The sequence below is a fragment of the Trachurus japonicus genome, chromosome 21, assembly GCF_045865225.1.
Source record: "Trachurus japonicus isolate A0001 chromosome 21, Traja_1.0".
In the NCBI taxonomy this organism is placed as follows: Eukaryota; Metazoa; Chordata; class Actinopteri; order Carangiformes; family Carangidae; genus Trachurus; species Trachurus japonicus.
The window spans coordinates 15,486,826-15,506,245 of record NC_140927.1 but is presented as its reverse complement, the minus strand read 5'-3'; the positions used below and the strand labels follow the sequence as shown (position 1 = coordinate 15,506,245).

Below are 19,420 nucleotides of genomic sequence, written 5' to 3'. Positions count from 1 at the left end.
TGACATAAACAAAGAAACATAGACAGTGAGACAGAAAAGTAAAAAAAAAAAAAAAAAAAAAAAAAAGGGAGAGAGAGAGAGAAAAGATAAATATACAAAATTAAACTCACAGCAGTAAAAAAAAATGAATTGGGGAAAAAATATTTTTAAAAAATTGTGTTTCCTGTCGCTGTAAGGATCCTATGTAGGCTACAGCGTGTAGACAGAGAAAAGTAGAAAAAAGAGAGAGAGAGAGAGAGAGAAAGAAAGAGAAAAAAGTCAGTTATGATATGTAGCGAAACCAAAATAAAGGCGTCCTTGTAAGCATTACACGAGCATAATATCACGAACCATGTAAGCATTACACTCAAGAGGATGTCCAGATCTCATTGCGCCTGAAAGCGGAAGGCACCGTCGCTTAGCAACCAGGGGGCCAAACAAGCCCTTAGCAGCATCTGAGGAGTTTCTCTATCGTGACAGTATTAGCAAATCCGGATATTAACTTCTTCAGCTAATTAAATATCTGTTTAGTGAATCGCTCGCCGCTTGATTTTAAACATATCAACTTAATTCGACGGTCTTAATGAAATGGCAGGCAAGAAGAAGGAGGCGAGTCTGCAGGTTGGAGAGCAAACACGACACGTTTTATGTATCACTGTTACCAAACTGTCCTCTCGGTTTTTAAGCTGTCTTTAGGAAACTTTGAAATTTGCATTTTCTTGTCCAGACCTGTACCACAAATCAAGAACAGTGGGAGGAGATGCTTGCAACCAAAGGTTTAACAGGTAGGCCTGAAGTGTAAAACACAAGTTTGTTACACTTAATTCACAACAACACAGTAACTAGCCTATAGTATCTGTCCAGTGCTGTAACTTCTTAAAAAAAAAAAAACACACACACACTCTTTGCTGAAGCCTTGACTTTGTGACTGTAATTTATTGTATGCTGCTGCCCCTCTGTGTTCACTGTGATAACTGCAGGTTGGATGTTTGTACCAGTTTTCTATTCTCCTTCTCTCTTATGCAACACACCACATATCCCTCTCCCATTCCCTTCAGTTGTAGATGTGTACCAGCAGTGGTGTGGTCCCTGTCGAGCTGTGGTTGGTCTCCTGCGAAAAATAAAGAATGAGCTGGGTGATGAACTATTACATTTTGCCACAGTAAGCCACTAGTGAATTTAAATGTGAAGAATTTAAATCAATACCATGAGGAAAAAAAACCCTTAAGTGGTATGTGTATGTGGTTGTGTGTGTGTGTGTGTGTGTGTGTGTGTGTGTGTGTGTGTGTGTGTGTGTGTGTGTGTGTGTGTGTGTGTGTGTGTGTGTGTGTGTGTGTGTGTGTGTGGGGTGCAGGCTGAGGCAGACAGCATCAATGCTTTGGAGAAGTATCGAGGGAAATGTGAGCCCACCTTCCTCTTCTATGGGGTGAGTGTGTGCATACTTGATGAATGGTTATGTTTGTACAGTAAATCTCTATTCAACTTTATGTGTGTCTTTTCTCTTTGTGCTTTGTACACAAAATCTGCTGCATTGTTTCATTTTAGGAAACAACCTATGAATAACAGTGTAGGTTTGTTGTATGAATCAGTTGCCAATAAAATACTTATTGGCTCCTGTAGGAATGAAGAGCAAGGGAGTAAAATATGAAATCTGAGAGGACCAGTGGAAGTAAATTATATGTTAACTACATTAGCAAACCAGTGGGTATCTTTAGGGGATCATTTCCTACTGTGAATTAAGAGGTGAGAACAGTCACACATTAATTTACAGCCCACATACCTCATTGTTACAGTGGAGTATTGTTTCACTCATTAATAAACATTATTACTGTACTGTATGTTGTAGAAAATATGGCATTAAAGAGGGACAAGTTGTGGAAGCCAGTTGGTAACTGATTACAACACCAGGCACCTTTTCTCCCTTTTCTCCTGTCTTCTTTTTTATCTTTACTTGAATTCTTAGAAGTGCTAATGATGTAGGCTAGAAAAACAGGGTGGCCTAGTGTTGTGACCTCTCTGGGGGTGATGGGATATTCAGTGTATTATTTCATTTTTATTATTAACTCTATTATCAGAGTTCTCTTTCTCTTCATAGTCAAAGCATCTCTGTATCTTATTACAATTATGTTTAATTAAAAATCGCTACAAAAAAATGAGAAGGTGTTGGGTGAACAGGGTGGGGAGCTGGTGGCTGTGCTGCGAGGGGCCAACGCTCCTCTGCTTCAGAAGATGATTGTCGAGGAACTGGCCAAGGAGAATTTGGTCTTGCAGCAAGGCGGCGAACGAAGAGTGGTGAGCATTTAGAAACACAAACGTTCAGATGCAGTTATCCAAACACTCGCTGAAAAAACAGGCCCCTTTTTCACAGAGGAAATTTTGATTTGTTATAGTACTGAAGGAAACGCATAGGTGTTACAATAAAAGGTTGTTCAAGTACTGAATAGTTGGCCCTGCTTTGCAAAGATATGCTGTATCTCAATTGAGATACAGCATATCTTTGCAAATCATGTCCATTGCAAGCTCAGGTGGAAACTGTGCAATGGACATGATTTGAAAGGTTTAAACAAGCTGTTAGACAGCTACACTCAGACAGAAACATAAATATGTGTACACTGCTAAGTTGTAGCCAAATCCTTTGAGTTGAGCCATTTTCCGAACAAAATACCTAATATTCTCTGGTTCCCGCCGCTTAGATGTACTGTGAGCACTTGCAACTTTTCTTTATGGTACATGGTATTTACTTTTTTGATTGCTGAGATGGACAAAACATTCAATTTGTAATGTCTCAATGTGTCATTGTGTCCCTGTGAGCCAATTGGATGACCATTTTCATAGTTTCCTCTCTGTTTTTATATAAGTGAGAGATTAAACTGTATTAAAATTATCAGTGGCTGCAGCTGTAGTTAATTCATACGAAAGATTTTATAGACAGCCATGTTTAGATATTGAGTTTTTTTAAATTAATTTTGTTGTGTCCCTCAGGTTAAAGACGAGGGTCTGGTAAATGATGAGAAGACAGATGAAGAGGAGGCACCTCAGCAGTATGAAGAAAGTGTAATTGGTATCATTGAAACAATATTTTCATATTACTTGCCATTTTTTCATTGTTATTGCTGTTGTTATTGTAATAACTATGATTACCATTGTCTGCTGGCAATTCTGTGTGCCATGTTGAATTCTATCAGCATTCCTTATCATCACTCAAGCTGCTCTCTTCTCCTGCAGTTCCAGCTAGTAAATCCTACACAGTTGCCATCATCAAACCAGATGCCGTTGCTCACGGCAAGGCAAATGAGATCATTATGAAGGTACACAGAGACTAACACAGCTCACTTTCTGAGAGGACATGATTGTCTCAAGCCTTCCTGCTGACTTAATTTCATTATGTCGACATGACTCTCCTGACTAGATTCAAGATGCTGGGTTTGAGATCCTGGCCCATGAGGAACGCACGCTGACCGAGGCTGAGGCTCGAGATTTTTACCAGCACAAAGCAGCAGAGGTGTGATGTAGTGAACTGAATGAATAGAATTATAGGATGATCACAATATGCTCATCAATTGTTGATTTATATGATACTTCTGCATCATATTGCTAGATTACATCAACAGGATTTAATTAAATCTAAGGTTATTTCTCATCATAATTTGGTAAACCCTGTCTTAAAAATTAGTAAATCCATTTTTTTTGCTACGTATTTCGCACCATTTGAAATTTGGATTTGGCTGAGTAAAGTTTATTGATCTAAACTGAAAATAATTTAATCAATGGTAACGTGTGCATATTTTCACTATAGAGACTATACCAGTCAGACTGCTGATGGGTTCAATATACGTTTATACAGAGTGGGCATTTTAAATTCTGTGTCAACGTCCTAATGGGGTAGCAGTCATGACCAGTTCGAAAATTGTTCCAATGAGTTTGCAATACATCACACATCCATCTGCATCACTGCACAGGGCTCAAAATAGAGCTGCCATGTAAGCAGCTTTTTTATTTTATGTTTTGCTTATGGTGCTGTTTGACCGGAGGCTATATGATTAGAGATTCAGAAACACAGAATATGTATAGGTAATAGGCTAGGTAAGACATTTACGTCCATGGAACTGTAAAAATGTACATAGTTTGTATTGCACAATCTGTGTTCTATCTGATTTATTTATAACATAAGTATCTATACTAATTTTCATCTCTCCTATCTTGTCTGTGAATGTGCGAGATAAAACCAGTGTCCTTAACATACTGTGTCTGCCTGCTCCGATGGTGGTTCACAGGATTGCTTTGAGGACTTGGTGCAGTTTATGTCTGGTGGTCCGTCCCATATTCTCGTACTGTCTGAGGCAGAGGGCTCCGCCAATGTTATACCAGCATGGCGTGGGTTCATCGGCCCAGCAGACATAGAGGAAGCCAGGAGAGAAAAGCCAGAAAGGTTAGTAACTGGAAATTAAACATATGCTCCATTTATAAAAGAAGATTAAAAGAAAAAAAAAATTAAAACTGTTAGATGCAGCATGATGAAATAATAATTCCATGTGTCTCTGTAAAAACCAACATTTGTTTGTAGTGATATTTATTCATGCACTGTTGAGCGCAACAGTGTGAAACTATCTCAGACTTAAGTCTGGAAAAGAGAATAAACAGCACAATCTCGCCTGCTCCATCAGACACACCCAAACATTATGCTTCTCTCTGGTTGAGTACCAGCCGAGCAACCATCTGCTCTCCTCTCCTTTCCCCCCCTGGCTTCCTGCAGCTTGCGGGCACAATACGGCACACAGACACTGTTCAACGCAGTGCACGGTAGCGAGGACAGCGACCAAGCCAGCAGGGAGCTCGCCTTCTTCTTCCCCAACTTTAGGACAGCCTTAGTAACGGAGCAGGATGGGGAGGAAGAGCATGTGGAGAGGACACTGGCTCTTATCCGGCCTGACATTGCCAGAGAGAACAGAGGTGGGGCCCGTGCCAAACACAAACACAAGTGCACACGTATGCAAGTAGAGAAACACGCAAGGGTGGTTCATATTACTTAATAGGACTTCTCTAAAATTCCCTCTGCAAAGGAGTTGAATAATACAAGTGTAGTCTGATATTTGTTAATGAGGCACTGCAGGAAAATTTGATCACACTTCCCTAACAGAAGTAGCTATCTGTATTATAAATGACTTATTTCCCATCTATGGTTCTGCAGATGAAATCCTGGCCCAAATCCACAAGTCTGGTTTCACGGTGGCTCTCCAAAGAGAGGTGATGATGACAGAGGAACAGGTCAGACAGTTTTACTTCCAACATGTTGACGAGGACTATTTCCCTGCACTGTTAAGAAGCATGATCAGGTAATTTACACATGCTCTAAAAGAATAATCTGATGAGGAGTATGCTACTGCAAACTTGTATTGAAGATGTCTGTGATTACAGTGGCCCAGTGCTCGCTTTGGCTCTGGCCAGAACAGAGGCTGTCCAACACTGGCAGAGCATCCTTGGTCCTTCTGATGTTAATAAAGCCAAAGAGGAGAGTCCTGATTGGTGAGTTATGTATAATTATTCATTCACACGCTGAAATGATTGAATGATTTTATTCTTCTTTTAAATGTGTCAGATTTTTTAAGTAAGAAAGGTATTACCTTTTTGTTCCGACAATCACACTTTTATTGTCATCTCTCTCCTCCTCCTCTCTCTGATACACCATGTTCTTCACTTCACTTTTTGAAAAAGTATAAAAAATCAATAGCTAAATTGTATTTCTGGCTTCTGTAACCCTCCTCACTCAGTCTAAGGGCCAAGTTTTCTGTGGAGAATGAGGCCATCAACCAGCTACATGGCAGCACAAGCCAAGAAGAGGCAGAGCGAGAGATCAACTTCTTCTTCCATAAACAGCAGACACTGGCTGTAATCAAACCTGATGCCATGGAGGAGCACAAAGGTCCTTTCTGGTCATTTAATGCAACACTGAAAAGTTCAAATTCAATTTTGCTCATATAGATGCACACATACTGTAATCATATCACCTTTCTAATATTTCTATTCCCTCTATCAGAGAGGATTTTGGAGGAGATCCACACCAGCGGTTTTTCGGTGACACAGCTGAAGGAGACAGTGCTGTCGAGGGAAATGGCTGCAGAGTTTTACAAAGAACACAGGGAAAAGCCTTTCTTCAGCCAGCTGGTGGAATTCATGTGTCGGTTAGTCTTGTCCCCTTGCACAAATTGGCCGACAGCAGACCGGCCCTCATCCCTGTTGCTGCTCTAAGTTTTATCAGCATTTTTAGCCGTAATATTAGCAGCTTAGAATCAAGGCAGCCTCAGGCAAGTGGCTAAGAAGTCCATCTCAATTTCATTCTTTGTTCCACCGCACATCTAGATTTTAGAGTTATCTTCCGCTCCGATTAGCCCCTTCACTTGGTTGTTACACAACTGCTCGGACACAATGGGCAGAGAGATGGGTGCAGCTGGGCACTTTGGCCACAGAAACTACAGTACCTTTATTGTCAGTACTGTTTACTGACAGTAAAGGTAGCTCAGGGTCAGCTTGAATTTACTTTCAGTTAGTGTTTTTTGTGGTATTTTCTGCCTTTATTAGAGAGTAAGAGATGACACAAATTAGGAGGAGAGAGAGACGGGGAGCTACATCTAGCAAAGGTCACCAGCCCAAACGCAGACCAGTGACGTTATAGGTTACAACCTAATCTGTTTGGCTCCCAGGGAATCCCTGTTGAAGCTGTATATTCTGACCAAGGAAACATCTTTTACAATGTATTTAAAGCATCTTCCAGAAAGTACTGGTTTTACAGATTTGCAGATCAGCTCAGTTCTCATCTAGAGGTGGCTGTTGCTACATATTAAAATATAGCGATGCTGTGTGCTGCTGTTGAAACAATTGTTACATTTCATTGGAACACATTTTTACCAGCAATTCACCACATATGTGCCCAGTGGGAGGGTGTAGTCAAAAGCTACCTGTTGTAATAATAGAAGGTGTCCCATTGTGGCTCTTGACAATTTAATTACAATTCATTTTGTGAGTTAAAATGGTCTTTTGTTGTGTTTGGTATCATGTTCCTGGTGGATATCCAAAGCAACAAAGGAGACAGGCTGAAATTTGCTTAACGTTGTATTGGTCAAAACTACCAGTCAACAACTAAGAATAAGAAGGTTGGCAGGTACATCAATCTTTCACTCTATATTTGAAACTGAATGTATTGAGTGAAAGGAGGTGCATCAGCCGTGTTGCAGCACTGCTCATTCTGACAATGTGTATATGTCATGTTATATTGCAACAATATCTTTACAGTACCTGGAATTGGTTTAAGTGACATTTACCGTACTTAAGTTCTGTCTGCTATGTGAACATCCCATCATTGTTTGCTTCAGGGGTCCTTGTATGATGCTTGTCCTGAGTAAGGAAAATGCAGTGGAGGAGTGGAGGGCCATGATGGGCCCCACAGACCCTGCCCAAGCTAAGTCCACATCCCCAAATTCACTGAGGGCCCGGTTTGCCTCCGACATCCTCCACAACTCAGTTCATGGTGCCTCAAATGAGCAGCATGCGGAGGAGAAGATCCGTTTTATCTTCGGTGACATCTGTTCAGATGCAGAGCCTGCTGGTGATGGAGAGTCAGACAGAACCATTTCAGGTAATCATATGATGTGTATGACAGTCATTTCCATCTGTCACACCATCTGGTTTCGTATAAATAACAATTTTGCTCAGATGTTTTTTTATGTTTGTGTTGGCTTTTATCCTGCTGAAAATGATATTTCATCTAGCCATATTTCTGTGGTTGAAATGACACATTCTGTACCTCAGACTTCAATTTAAGTAAAGTAAAGATCATTTCCTTTCAGCTAAAGAGCAAGACAACTCTGCAGATGGAAACGCAGAAATGTCACCATCTCCAACTGAAAGAATGACTGATAACCATCAACAACATGAAGGTATGCAAAGGGTAAAAAGAAGGGTTTTAGCTGTCCCAATTAAAGTCCTTTAAATTCTGAATGTTCAAGTTGAAGTCACGATCAGAGATGCATGAAGACGTATACAGCCAAGTATCCCCAGTCCATTTTGCACCAGTCAATCTGAGAACACGCAGGCCTAATCAATTCTGTAAGGTTCTGGTCATCTGTCAACAATAAACATATCACATTAAAACCTCAGCCTCAGCACTGTGTCAATAATGGAAAACCAAGTGTAAATTTCCACCACTGGATATTTTGTCTATCACAGGTCAGGAGTTGATCTAATTATCCTTCCTTTTTTTTTGCAGGTGACGCGTAGTTCGAATCCTGTCCAATCCAGAGCACTCAAATTGAATCAGCGCACATTTCTCACAACTCATATTTTCACTTTTCTTACAGGATTGTAATCATGACATACATATGACAGACAAATCTGACATTTCCACTTTTTATATGACATATTTTGAGACCAATACTCCTGATCTGGTGAAAAGGAGTACCTGATGGTAGTTAACGGTATATCATCATGACTAAGAACAGGATCATGTGACAATATGATACGTTCACCAGTTCAGTGTAAGACCAGAAAACATCAGTGTCTGTTCAATCCATGTTGAAATAAATTGTTGATATCAGTGTTAACTTCTACAGTGCTGTGAGAATGATTACACTCAAGTATTCTTGGATATTTTTCCCGTTCGCGTGATAATGACAGGCACAAATTGCTCAAGCTGTATTTTAACCCTGTTAATGTTGAAATTAATCAGTTTATGCAGTGGAAAGAAAAACTAAGGAAATATATAAATCTGTCTAAATAAAAAACATGATCAGCTCTTCAACTATGGACACAATCTATTTAAAATGGTGACACTCAAAACATTGTATTTTTCTTGTCAAAAACATCATTTAAAAATTCACTATGGTAAGTTAAAAAAGAATTACTGTATGTGAACTTCTCAGTTAATGGCATTAACAGAAGCTAACTGGAGTCCACCTTTTCAAACCAGTCCAATTCATGAAATCCAGATTTAAGGTGTAGGTTAGAGCTACTTAGACTCAAATGCTCAAACAGTTTAAGATTTACTATTCACAAGAACCAACTGCTGATGTGAGTCAAGCTCTGCAAAAGAAAAAGGATGAGATCTCAAAAGATTTATGACCAGGAATTGTTGATTTGCATAAAGCTGAAGGGGTCTCCTGAGAGTTTAGATATTCATCAGTCCACAGTCAAGCCTTTTATAAATGGAGATGATTTAGTTCTGTGGCTCCTCTACTTAGAAGCAGGCGCCCAGCTAAGATTACTGCAGAGACATGATGCAGAATGATCAGCAACATGAAAAAAGAAACTCAGCGCTAAAGCATTAAAGGAATCACTGAAGTAAAAAATCTGTGCTGTGGATACATCCAGTCACAACAATAAGGTCGGGTAGATTACAGGATTCTCACAACGGCCTTGACACATTTATTAATTTTCTTTAATCAGCAAAAAAAAAAATACACACAGAGGTATATATACAGTAGATTAACACAACTTCTATTATACATTATTTAAAGTACAAAACAGTTAGCATGATATGCTGAGAAACTAGGACTAAACTAAAGAAAACTAAATGGCATTGAAATGAATCATCTGCTGAAAAAGTCTTTGATGCTCCTTCGCATGGGGCTTTGTCCGGCAACGGCGTGTTGTTGAGTAGAACTGTCTCCATGTGGATTGTCCTCCCAGTCATTTGCAGCCTCCAGCAGCATGGCTTCGTCTATGTCGTCATCCGCCGTGAAAGATCTCTGGAACATCTCCATGATGCTCCTCTGGTTAGGGTCCTGAACAAATCCAAATAATCAGGTTTAAGACGACAGACATACGGTTGGTTTAGCTAAGTAAGCTGTGTTTGTCCTGGCTAGTCTCAAGTGAATGTGCTTAATCCACATAAAAAAAAACCATGCTATTTATTTGCATTACATGCAGCTTATTTCTGTACAAATGCAGAATGTACCTTGGAGTGGAAGCTGGCGTTCAGTGCGTTGTCTGAGAGGTTTGACTCAGACAGACCCACTTGCTCCAAGACATTCATTTTTTCCTGGATCATTGGCCTGGATCAATACATAAATAAATAATTATAATAATAGAAGCAGACACAATTTAATTTCACTGTTTCTTACAATGTGCGTGTCAGACGGCTCATTAACTCGACCCCCTGCTGTTGAAGGTTTGGCTATAACAGTAGTGAAAGACTGATGATGACTGTGGCAGAAAACACTTTGAATGCCCATAATAATCCATGTAGTTGGACCATGTTGGGATTGACACATACCACAGGTGATCGTCAGCAGTTCCCTTGGCAACCAGGTAGTGAATGTTCACATTGCTGGTTTGTCCAATACGGTGCACCCTGTCCTCTGCCTGAATGAGGACCTGCAGATAAAAGACATTCTTTAAGCAATGCAAAAAAAAAAAGAGAGCTTTTTGGGTTTTTTCTAAATGTTTCCTGCTTTCTCTCAGCTCCAGTTAGCACTGACAGACGGAGGTGGACTTCTGTGAAATGGATGTATCTGTATGATGTTACACAGCGTCAACAACAACAACAGAAACATCAAATCAAATGGACAGATATAATAATACATTATGTGGCAGATAGAAAACCCTGATGTGATGGCAAAACATAACATAATTATGTAACCAGAAGACAAAGAACAACACAGGCATTGATCTGGAATTACATTCATGTCCACCTGACGAGTGAAAATTGTCTTGTTTTCTCAATTCCAGGGGGGGAAAAAATTCAGTGTTTGAAGCTGCTAAATGTTTTACTTTCCTAACCAGTCCCTCTTTAATGTTCTTCGTCTGCCATTTGACATTTGCAGGTAGCATAAAATGTTTTTTTTTAACAGAGCTCCCTTGGCTGGGGACAGGTGCTTACACGGTTCAAATGGAGTGTCTGACTCAACCTTATAATAAAAACCATATATAGGCCTAAAAGGTGAAGAAAGATAAGAGGTTGGACCAGGACCAGAACTGAGTCTTAAATAGTAATGAGCCTAAATAACCCAATACAACAGTGACTGAATGAAGGTGCAGTATTTTACCCCAGGGTTCCAGAAAAGCTCAGCAAAGACCACCAGGTCTGCAGCGTGCAGGGTCAGACCCATGTTAGCTGCAGTGATGGACAGCACAGCCACACAGGTCTGTGCCGAGTGCTGAAATCTCTCACACAGCTGCTGTCGCTCAGCTGATGGAGTGGCCCCATCAATACGGATGAAACTGACGTTCTGTAGGAAATGAAAGGCCATTTTAATCTCTAACCAACAATTATCCCGTAAAAAACACCCACCAAAGCCAAATGGTCATAAGTGGTGAGCCAGAACAAATCAACAAACCGATTTAACAAATCTGTCCTTATATAACTTGCAAAATGAGGAGGGATAGAGGTAATATTAAGCTCAAATGTGCTGCTCAGACCTGCCCACACTCTCATCTCCATCCACCCACATCCTCTCATCTCAGTTACAGGTAAAAGTTAAATGCAGACTTTCCTGTCACAGTTGTATTTCTTGGCATCTGCAGCCGCATTAAGATCTCTGCGTCTCACTCACCTTTTTCCCTAGCTCACAGGTGACATGATCCAGGACCAACTTATGATGGGCGAACACTAGAAACTTGTCCCTCCCGCACTCCAGCATGTCAGTGATGTACTCCCTGTCAGTGACACAAACAGCACTCATGTTAACTCTTCACTTAATTTTGAATACAGTGCACAATCACAATGGTCTGACTATAGACTGATTCACCTTTTATACTCCTTATACTTTACCATATTCAAATTTAATGTGAATATCACTGCTCACCAAATCTAAGATGATTTGACTAAACTGCTCCCCACCATTAAAGGATTTGTACTTACATAATAGCTTGTAGCTTGGCTTCAGCTGTATGGTTATAAAAGACGAGGAGGGCTTCCTTCTCTTCTATTTTCTGAAAAGGAAAAAGATAAGGAACGACACGAGATAAGAACTGACAGGAGATTCTGTTTGATGATTTGATAAGACTGCCACTACTCTGAGGAGCAGTGTGATTATGCACAATCAAGCTCAGCAGCTCATTCCCATCGGAGTGTATGAACGCTCTTAAAAGACGGCTCGCTGGAGTATTCTGGGTTGGTTTAAAAGGAGGCGCTCAAGTGAAGAGGACAGAAGCAATACATCTGACCTCCCTGGGCACATCAAGGGTTCTTCAACCTTTTCCTACCCGTCATGCCTTTTCAATCACAAAGACACCATTGGAAGAAGAAACACTACTGCATTTCATTTTGAGGCAACAGGATAACCAGTCTAATGTTTATTTTATTTAAAATACTGTACATCAGAATTGTATGTCAGTCACATTTGTGTTGTTGCTAGAGCTACAACAGCTGTTTACTTACCAGTCTAGAAAAATGCCTGCAGATACTCTTTTTTTTAAAATAGATTCATGTTTCTGTTTTTTTCCAGGAAACAGTCATAACTTACGTTGCCATGTCCCTTGGCTAACTGCTTGGCAGCAGCTGACAACGCAGCTTTTGTGCGAGTGTTGATCCCATCTATGGTCACTGTGACAACCTTGCGCTGTTTACCGGGAAGTTGAGACAGGACCTCAGATTTGAGACGGCGCAACATCAGACACTCCTCCAGTAACAGTTTCAACTCCCCAAGGTTCGAGGAACCTGAGTAGTCCCAGCCCCAAGTCATCTGGGAAGGGAATTCAGATAAAGGAATATACATTAAGGTTCACCTTACTTTACCTGGAATTTTTTTTTAATAACAGTGAACTAGGGACCAGGAGAAAGGAACTAAACAACACAGATTTCTTGATGCAGAAATGAAACATGTTCTCTCATGCAATTTTTCCACAGTTTTCAAAATTAGTCATCACGGCCAAATTAGGGGGTAATTGACCTTTAAATCGTGCAGCGCATTCCCTGTTGAGCTCACTAAAATTAATTAAGGAGATGTAGGTGCCAAATGTGGGGCAAAAATGGGGAAAAAATAAAACAGATTTTGTACTCTAAATAACCTACAAGTTCAGTTTTCAGTTGTTCTGTACACACTGTTGGACATAAACTGCCTTCACAGTGAACACATTTCCCTTTAAAATCTTATTGTGGTATTTCTCTATGGCGGCCCTGAGAGCTCAACACACTGCAACTGCAAGAAAATAGATGCCGATATACAAACATGCTGCAAACCCTGAAAACATCATCGCTTTTACCACATTTGTGTATTTGCATGTGTTTTCTTAACTTGTATTGACCTCTTAGGGCCAATGTCAGCACATCCGTCAAATTTTAACACCTGAATGCACATATTCAACACTGCCTTCAAGGAGCTGTGAACTTACAATGTAAGCACTGCACATAAATACATTCTTGCTAATCCCTCATCTGCAGTCTTCTCTGTGCTCTGAGGTGTCCTGGAATTACAGCTCAGCAGCATTAAGCGTCACACTGGAACAAATTGGACTTAGGTTACCTGTTTGGCATTGCAGTAGCGAATCCCAAAATCATGAAAGCGAGGGAAGAGCGTAGGTCTGACAGCTAGAATCTGGGTGTAGAGCTCAGAGGGTCTGGACATGGCAGGGGTCCCAGACAGAAGAATGACTCTCTTTGCCGCCTGCGGATGGAAAAAACAGTTCTGATCAGACCACTACCGAGAGAGTCTAGATGACAGAGCAAGAAATTAAACCCAACCAAAAGAAATTAAACCAAACCAGAAGCCAAATGCTGCAGTGTTTTAGCTTCTGTGTTTGTTTTTGGAGCTGTTCCCAGCCAATATTCATATACATTACAAAAACAAAACAGTGTTTCTCTTAATACAGTTACACAATGATAATTGTGCATTAGTGCCACGATCCCATCAGCATCAGTTGCTGATCTGTTCGATACTAGCATAGTGCAACAACTGTTGTACAGGAGTATAATGCTTCAATCAAAATGTGAAACACATCAGAGTGCACCCCTCTATCAGCACTGATCTTTTCTAACTGTTACACTACAATATGAAGCATCAAGCAGAGGTTAATACAGGTTTATAACACACAACTGCTAAAAAATGAAGTGAAAACTAACCAGTATATGGGAAATATATGGAAAACTTCCCTAGTCTCATGTTAGTGTGTTGACATAACCCCTTTGTTTACATTTGAATCGCCTGTTCATTTTCTTTTCTCAAATTTTGGTTTCACTTCGCACATAAATACAAGAATTAGTCCAGATTAGTTTGTTAGAGTTAGAAATAAAAAGCTAGTTGTCTGATGGCAGAATTCCTAAGTCTGGTTTGCCATGAAAATCAAACCAACTGGTCAACTGCCCAAGCTATGACTGCCTGCTAATTTTATGTAAATCTTGAGCTTTTTCCAAATGTTTTAATGAATTGTCAGAATAATATAGCTTGCAAAAACTGGAACACCCCCAAATCTGATTTGTGACCTAATGTAAAAGAAACTTTCCTTGGGCAACATTTACTCAGAAAAGTGCAACTAAAGTGAATCATCTGTGAACAAAACTGTGAACAGATTCACTCGGGTATTCCAATAAGAAACACCACTAACAAATGAAGTATTACTTCTTTGTCTAAGGCAGCAAATAATGAATCCAGTAACAAATCTAGATGAGAAATAAGAGAAAAAAAAGCACCTTCAGCAGAGGCAATGCTGCTTTACAACGAGCAGTCTTTATGTTCTTCAGAAAATGGGACTCATCCTGTGGAAAATGATAAAAACACATTTTTTTATAACAGAACCGCATCACAAGGCAAAATTGTATCTAAAATCAATCTATTAGTCAACCGACTACACAGTCCAACCACACTCTGCTGACCATGATGAGAACACCGAAGTGGTTTCCCGGCTGTTGCTTCTCCATCCTGCTCAGCAGGTCGTAGCTGATGATGTTCACCAAACCAGACCGCAGGTTGTCTTTAGCCTTCACCACCACATTGATGCTGTCACGGCTCAGGGAGGGGAGCCAGCGTGTGAAGGCCTAGATACATGGATAACGCTCATGTCAGAGATACAGAGTGAAACAGAACTCCCCTGATTAACACTGCTGATTTTCAAGCTGCGCTCATGATGCCGATCTCTGAAATTAATGAAATCTATGATGTAATGAGCATCATTGAGAATAATCTCCATCACTGACCACTGGTTTGAATGTCACATACTATAATAATTCATCCTAACTACTATCACAGTGTTTCCATTTACGAACAACCAATCGTGTGGTTTGGAGAAATGTTCACTGTGGCCCAAATGACTTTGACAATTCACTTACATGTTCTTCATTCGCCTGTCAGACTAGTTTAACCTCAGGAAGTTATAGCTCCCATGCTTTGCAGTAGATTTGGCCAAATGCTCAAGACTAACAGTGCAGATAAGAGCCAGGCCAGACAGACTAAGTGTCCTTTAATGGGACAACATCCTGTGACTAAACTCTACTGTGATTCCAACTCCTGATTGGGGGGACTGTATTTTATCCAAGATATCTATTTAGAGAACAGACTGCCTTGTCTGGTCAATAGACAGACGGTCGAGCAAAGCTCTTCTGAAAATGTACTGTTAGTGCAGCCTGTTAATGCTACTGCGAGTTAAGCAGAGAAGAGAATAAAAAGGAAACCTGAGATGAACTCTGAAATTAACAAGTATTGAAATTGTATGAGGAAAAAAGGAAAATGAGGACAAAGGTGCACTGACATTATAATGATCCCCAGTGTGGGGGGCACAACCGTGGCTTTATGTTATAACCCCTGTACCTGTGTGCTTATCTACTATCTGCTATCAACTGTCTTTAAAATAAAAGCCCCAAAAGGTTGAAAAGGTGTCAACAAAAGCCAAAAAGATCAGGCAAATAAAAAAATCTGCAACTATTTTTGATGATCAATAAGCCATTTCATTTTTGTAAAGTAAACATGTTGATGAGTCCCTTTTTTCAAAACTTTTTCAAATAATTTTCTGCTTTTCTTTGACATACCTAACAGCTTTGTGTTTCGAACTGTTGGTACCATAAAACGAGCACTTTAAATATATCACCTTCCTCATATAATCACGAGATTCATCATAATGAAAACATTGTCAGTTGCAATGCTAGTCAACAATATATTTCAGCTTTAATGTCAGGAAAAGCAGATATCAGTGAGAGAGCATTAAACAAATAATTCAAGTTACACATCTGCACCCATGGGATAGAGAAATGGAAGCATGAAATTCAATACTGCCATCTTCCCTACTGAAGATGAAGTACCTAACAGTGCAAGTAGTCCTGGGGGAACAGTATTAACATTCCTCAAATGTGGAGAGCTTTAAGCCGAAACTAGTATTATAATGTGTAGGGCAGAGCTTTTGTCAGAGGAGACTGGAAGGGTATGCTTTAGTCAGTGCCTGCTGACTTAATGCAGCCTGATAATGATACCATTAAGTGGAAACTCTGTGATAAACTCCAACACCTACTAAGTAATGAGCTATTTTTCATCTTGGCACAAAATTTGGGTTACATCCACGCCAATACTTTCCACAAGTTTGAAATGGCGTTTAAAGTGAAAAGAGATTTTTACCTCTGTAACGCAATATTTTTTACGCAGACTAACACACCTGAATATTATGTGAGTATTATGCATGCTGTGGCATGCATAATACTCATGGGACGAGTGGCACGTGTTAAAACTGAAAGTTAGTGTGGATGTAGCCATGGAATAACAGAAACAGTGTTGCCTGTTATTACCTCTGCCCAGGTAAATCGCACAGAGGAGGGAGCCACAACCAGTAAAGGCCACTCACTCCTGTAGTAGGCTGCTATACAGATGGCCTGCACTGTCTTTCCCAGGCCCATGTCATCAGCCAAGAGGAGGCGGCCCTGTTTAGAGACTGCAAAACTACAGGGACACAAACAAGTGCCAAAATTAAAAGCTACTACAGGACAGTAAGTGGAAGTCACATTGATCAAACCCTTCGACATATTTGATATTACTAAAGAATGGCACTAAAATATTGACTTAAAAGAAAATGAAAACACCTCTTCATTTGGAAATTACAGATGAATAGATTTCTCCCAGTATTGAGTTGTTGGCTACATCATGCAGAAAGACCATTTATGGCTGCTCAAAGACACCTACTTGACTCCCTCCCTCTGGAAGGGCATAAGGCTGCGGGTGAGTGAGGGGTCGATGCTGGAGAGGTCTGCATCAGGGACGTCTAAAGACCTGGCTTCAGTCCCATCAAACCTGGCAGAGAAAGCCTGGATTACTGCCCTGGGCAGAGGCTCCACCTCCACTGCTGCTATCCCACTGAGGAGATCCACTGTGTATGGAACACCGAATGGTCAGACAAGATGGCAAATGCAACAGAGACAAGCTCAGAGGTAAACCGGCTAAATAAAGCAAACGTTACTCACTGAGTCTCTTGTAATCCTCAAGTGAAAAGCTCCACTTTCGTGTCTTCATGTCTGCCGATCCAACAAGAAATAAAAAGATATTTAACACCAGCAGACGTAAAATGTGAATACAACAGAAAAAGGACATTAATCCCATGAAGTCACTGGTACCATAGTTCTTTGTTGGCATTTGCTTGAAGGCTGCGATGACATCAACATGGTAACCGATGTCAACTTCAAACTTTGTCTGAGAGACGAGGATGCACTGGCCCTGCAGAGTGGCTCCAGGTTTCTGCCAGCCATTACACAGCTTCAGCAGCGCTCCCAGTGCGGCACCGTTACAAGCTCGGCTAGTAGCTGCCGCAACATCTAGCGCTTCCATCCCCTCCAGAGGCCTCAGAGACACAGAGGCAATAGAGGCTGCCTCCTCCACTGCAATTCAGACAAGATTCATAAATACTCATGCATTTAAATGTAGGCTTCTTCTGAGAAAAAATGTGAAAGCAAGTTTCTGTGAATATTTCCCATATGCACACACTTAGCTGTTGATAGTCCTCAAGGCTGAAATTCCACATCTTTGTGGCTGGTTCTGAAAGAGTACAAAACTTTATCAAATCTATTATCACAGAAGATGACACAGAGATTCAGATGATCATACAAATTGTATGCAAAAATGATTGATGCTATTTGACAAACGGTGCTGTAGAACCTAATGTTTTGGCTGATTTATTAATTTGATCAGAGCTCAAAGACAAAAAAAATATAGCAACTTTTTTGTATTTATGCTCCAACGTTCCAATATGTCTGTCAGCGTTTCCCTAAGGTTGAAAATGTAAAGCGATCTCAGATGCAAAACCGCCAAGTTATATTGGTAGATATTTACCATAGGTCTTGGACGGGATGGATTTGAAAGCAGCAATAAGTTCAGCATGGTAGCCCACTTCTACTCTGAAGCGGCCCTCTGAGTGAGGTAGGCATTTTCCTCTCACAGAGATGGCAGGCTTCTTTGCAGGTACAGCACTCAAAGTCGATGAGCTTGAGGGAAGCTGTGCCACAGAGCTTTGAGCTGGTCTACTCGCTCCTTGCTTGTAGAATGACCCTGTTGCACCACCAGAGCTGCTGGATGTGAGGTTAGGTTTGGATTGAGCTGGTTTCACTCCAATGCTTCCTCCACTAGACAATACAGGGCTGCTTCCATGTTGATTTCTCACATGAGGAAGAGGGTCAATAACTTTTATCTGTGAAGAAAGACATTAAATGACATTAGCAAAAAAATATATATATATATATCCCCATTTCACCCAAATAATAAATGATAAAATCAAATCTCACCTGTCTAGAAGAGGCAGAGTTTGTGTTGTTGATCTGGATGCTACTGCCAGACAAGTGCTGATGCTGTGAACCTTGCCTTTGGTTCTGCGACTGTTTTGGGGGAGGGGGGATAAAGCGTTTTGGTGCAGTAACTGAGCTGGATGCGTCTCTGTGAGGGGCTGGTGCAGCAGGATGCGGAGCAACAGTCTGTTTCTGGGGCTGTATGTGTGATGAAGTAATGCTAAATCCAGCCGAGGTCTGCTTATCGGTGCTGACAGCCTGTCCAAGTCTTTGGGCTCGTCTCTCTAAAGCCTTCCGCCTGTTCTCCTCAATCTTTCGCTGCTGCTCTGCAGTCAGCTGATTAGACATGCTGCCGTCTAACAGCTACAAGTAAACTGTTCAAAAACCCCGATGGCTGTCAGTCACAGCTAGCCAATACGTTACCTGCAAACACGTGGATCGCGGAGACCCCATATGTCCCGTCAGAACAACTACGATGCTGAAAGTCAGTAAACGCCACAACTTACTGCACTGCTAATAATGGCAACAGCTAACTACGGTAAGCTAGTCAGGGCGTCAACAGTCAAACTATGAACTAAATACACCAGCAGCGTCTCGGTGGTGGTGGGAACGTGGGCGTTCATACATGGTCCGACTGGTGGCACGACCGTGATCTGCAGACGGCGAAATGTAAAGCTTGTAAAAAAGTTAAAATCTAGTTTGAAGCTAGTTGTCAACCTCCTCACGGATTCAGTTTCTACCGCGCAGGAAGTGACGTCGGAAAAC

The 19,420-nt window shown here is 40.8% G+C and overlaps 2 protein-coding genes across 2 annotated transcripts; one reads left to right on the top strand and one right to left on the bottom strand.

The window, feature by feature from the left end:
* The first annotated feature begins 400 nt into the window (after window positions 1-400).
* On the top strand, window positions 401-8,807 carry LOC146964922 (thioredoxin domain-containing protein 6-like). Its single transcript, XM_085764654.1, has 17 exons — window positions 401-600; window positions 707-764; window positions 1,038-1,141; window positions 1,334-1,405; window positions 2,155-2,271; window positions 2,962-3,040; window positions 3,205-3,287; window positions 3,389-3,481; window positions 4,254-4,408; window positions 4,733-4,929; window positions 5,168-5,312; window positions 5,395-5,502; window positions 5,748-5,899; window positions 6,014-6,158; window positions 7,347-7,609; window positions 7,821-7,910; window positions 8,240-8,807. The coding sequence occupies exons 1-17, from the start codon at window positions 568-570 to the stop codon at window positions 8,248-8,250; spliced, it is 1,905 nt and encodes a 634-aa protein (XP_085620780.1). The 5' UTR covers window positions 401-567; the 3' UTR covers window positions 8,251-8,807.
* Window positions 8,808-9,388: 581 nt separating this feature from the next.
* Window positions 9,389-19,420, bottom strand: smarcal1 (SWI/SNF related, matrix associated, actin dependent regulator of chromatin, subfamily a-like 1). The gene is made up of 17 exons (XM_085764653.1): window positions 18,656-19,420; window positions 18,207-18,561; window positions 17,862-17,912; window positions 17,495-17,755; window positions 17,345-17,395; window positions 17,067-17,250; window positions 16,676-16,826; window positions 14,780-14,941; window positions 14,597-14,662; window positions 13,434-13,574; window positions 12,435-12,653; window positions 11,831-11,901; window positions 11,523-11,625; window positions 11,016-11,198; window positions 10,244-10,344; window positions 9,926-10,022; window positions 9,389-9,752 (listed from the first exon to the last, which is right to left on the bottom strand). The coding sequence occupies exons 1-17, from the start codon at window positions 19,001-19,003 to the stop codon at window positions 9,558-9,560; spliced, it is 2,739 nt and encodes a 912-aa protein (XP_085620779.1). The 5' UTR covers window positions 19,004-19,420; the 3' UTR covers window positions 9,389-9,557.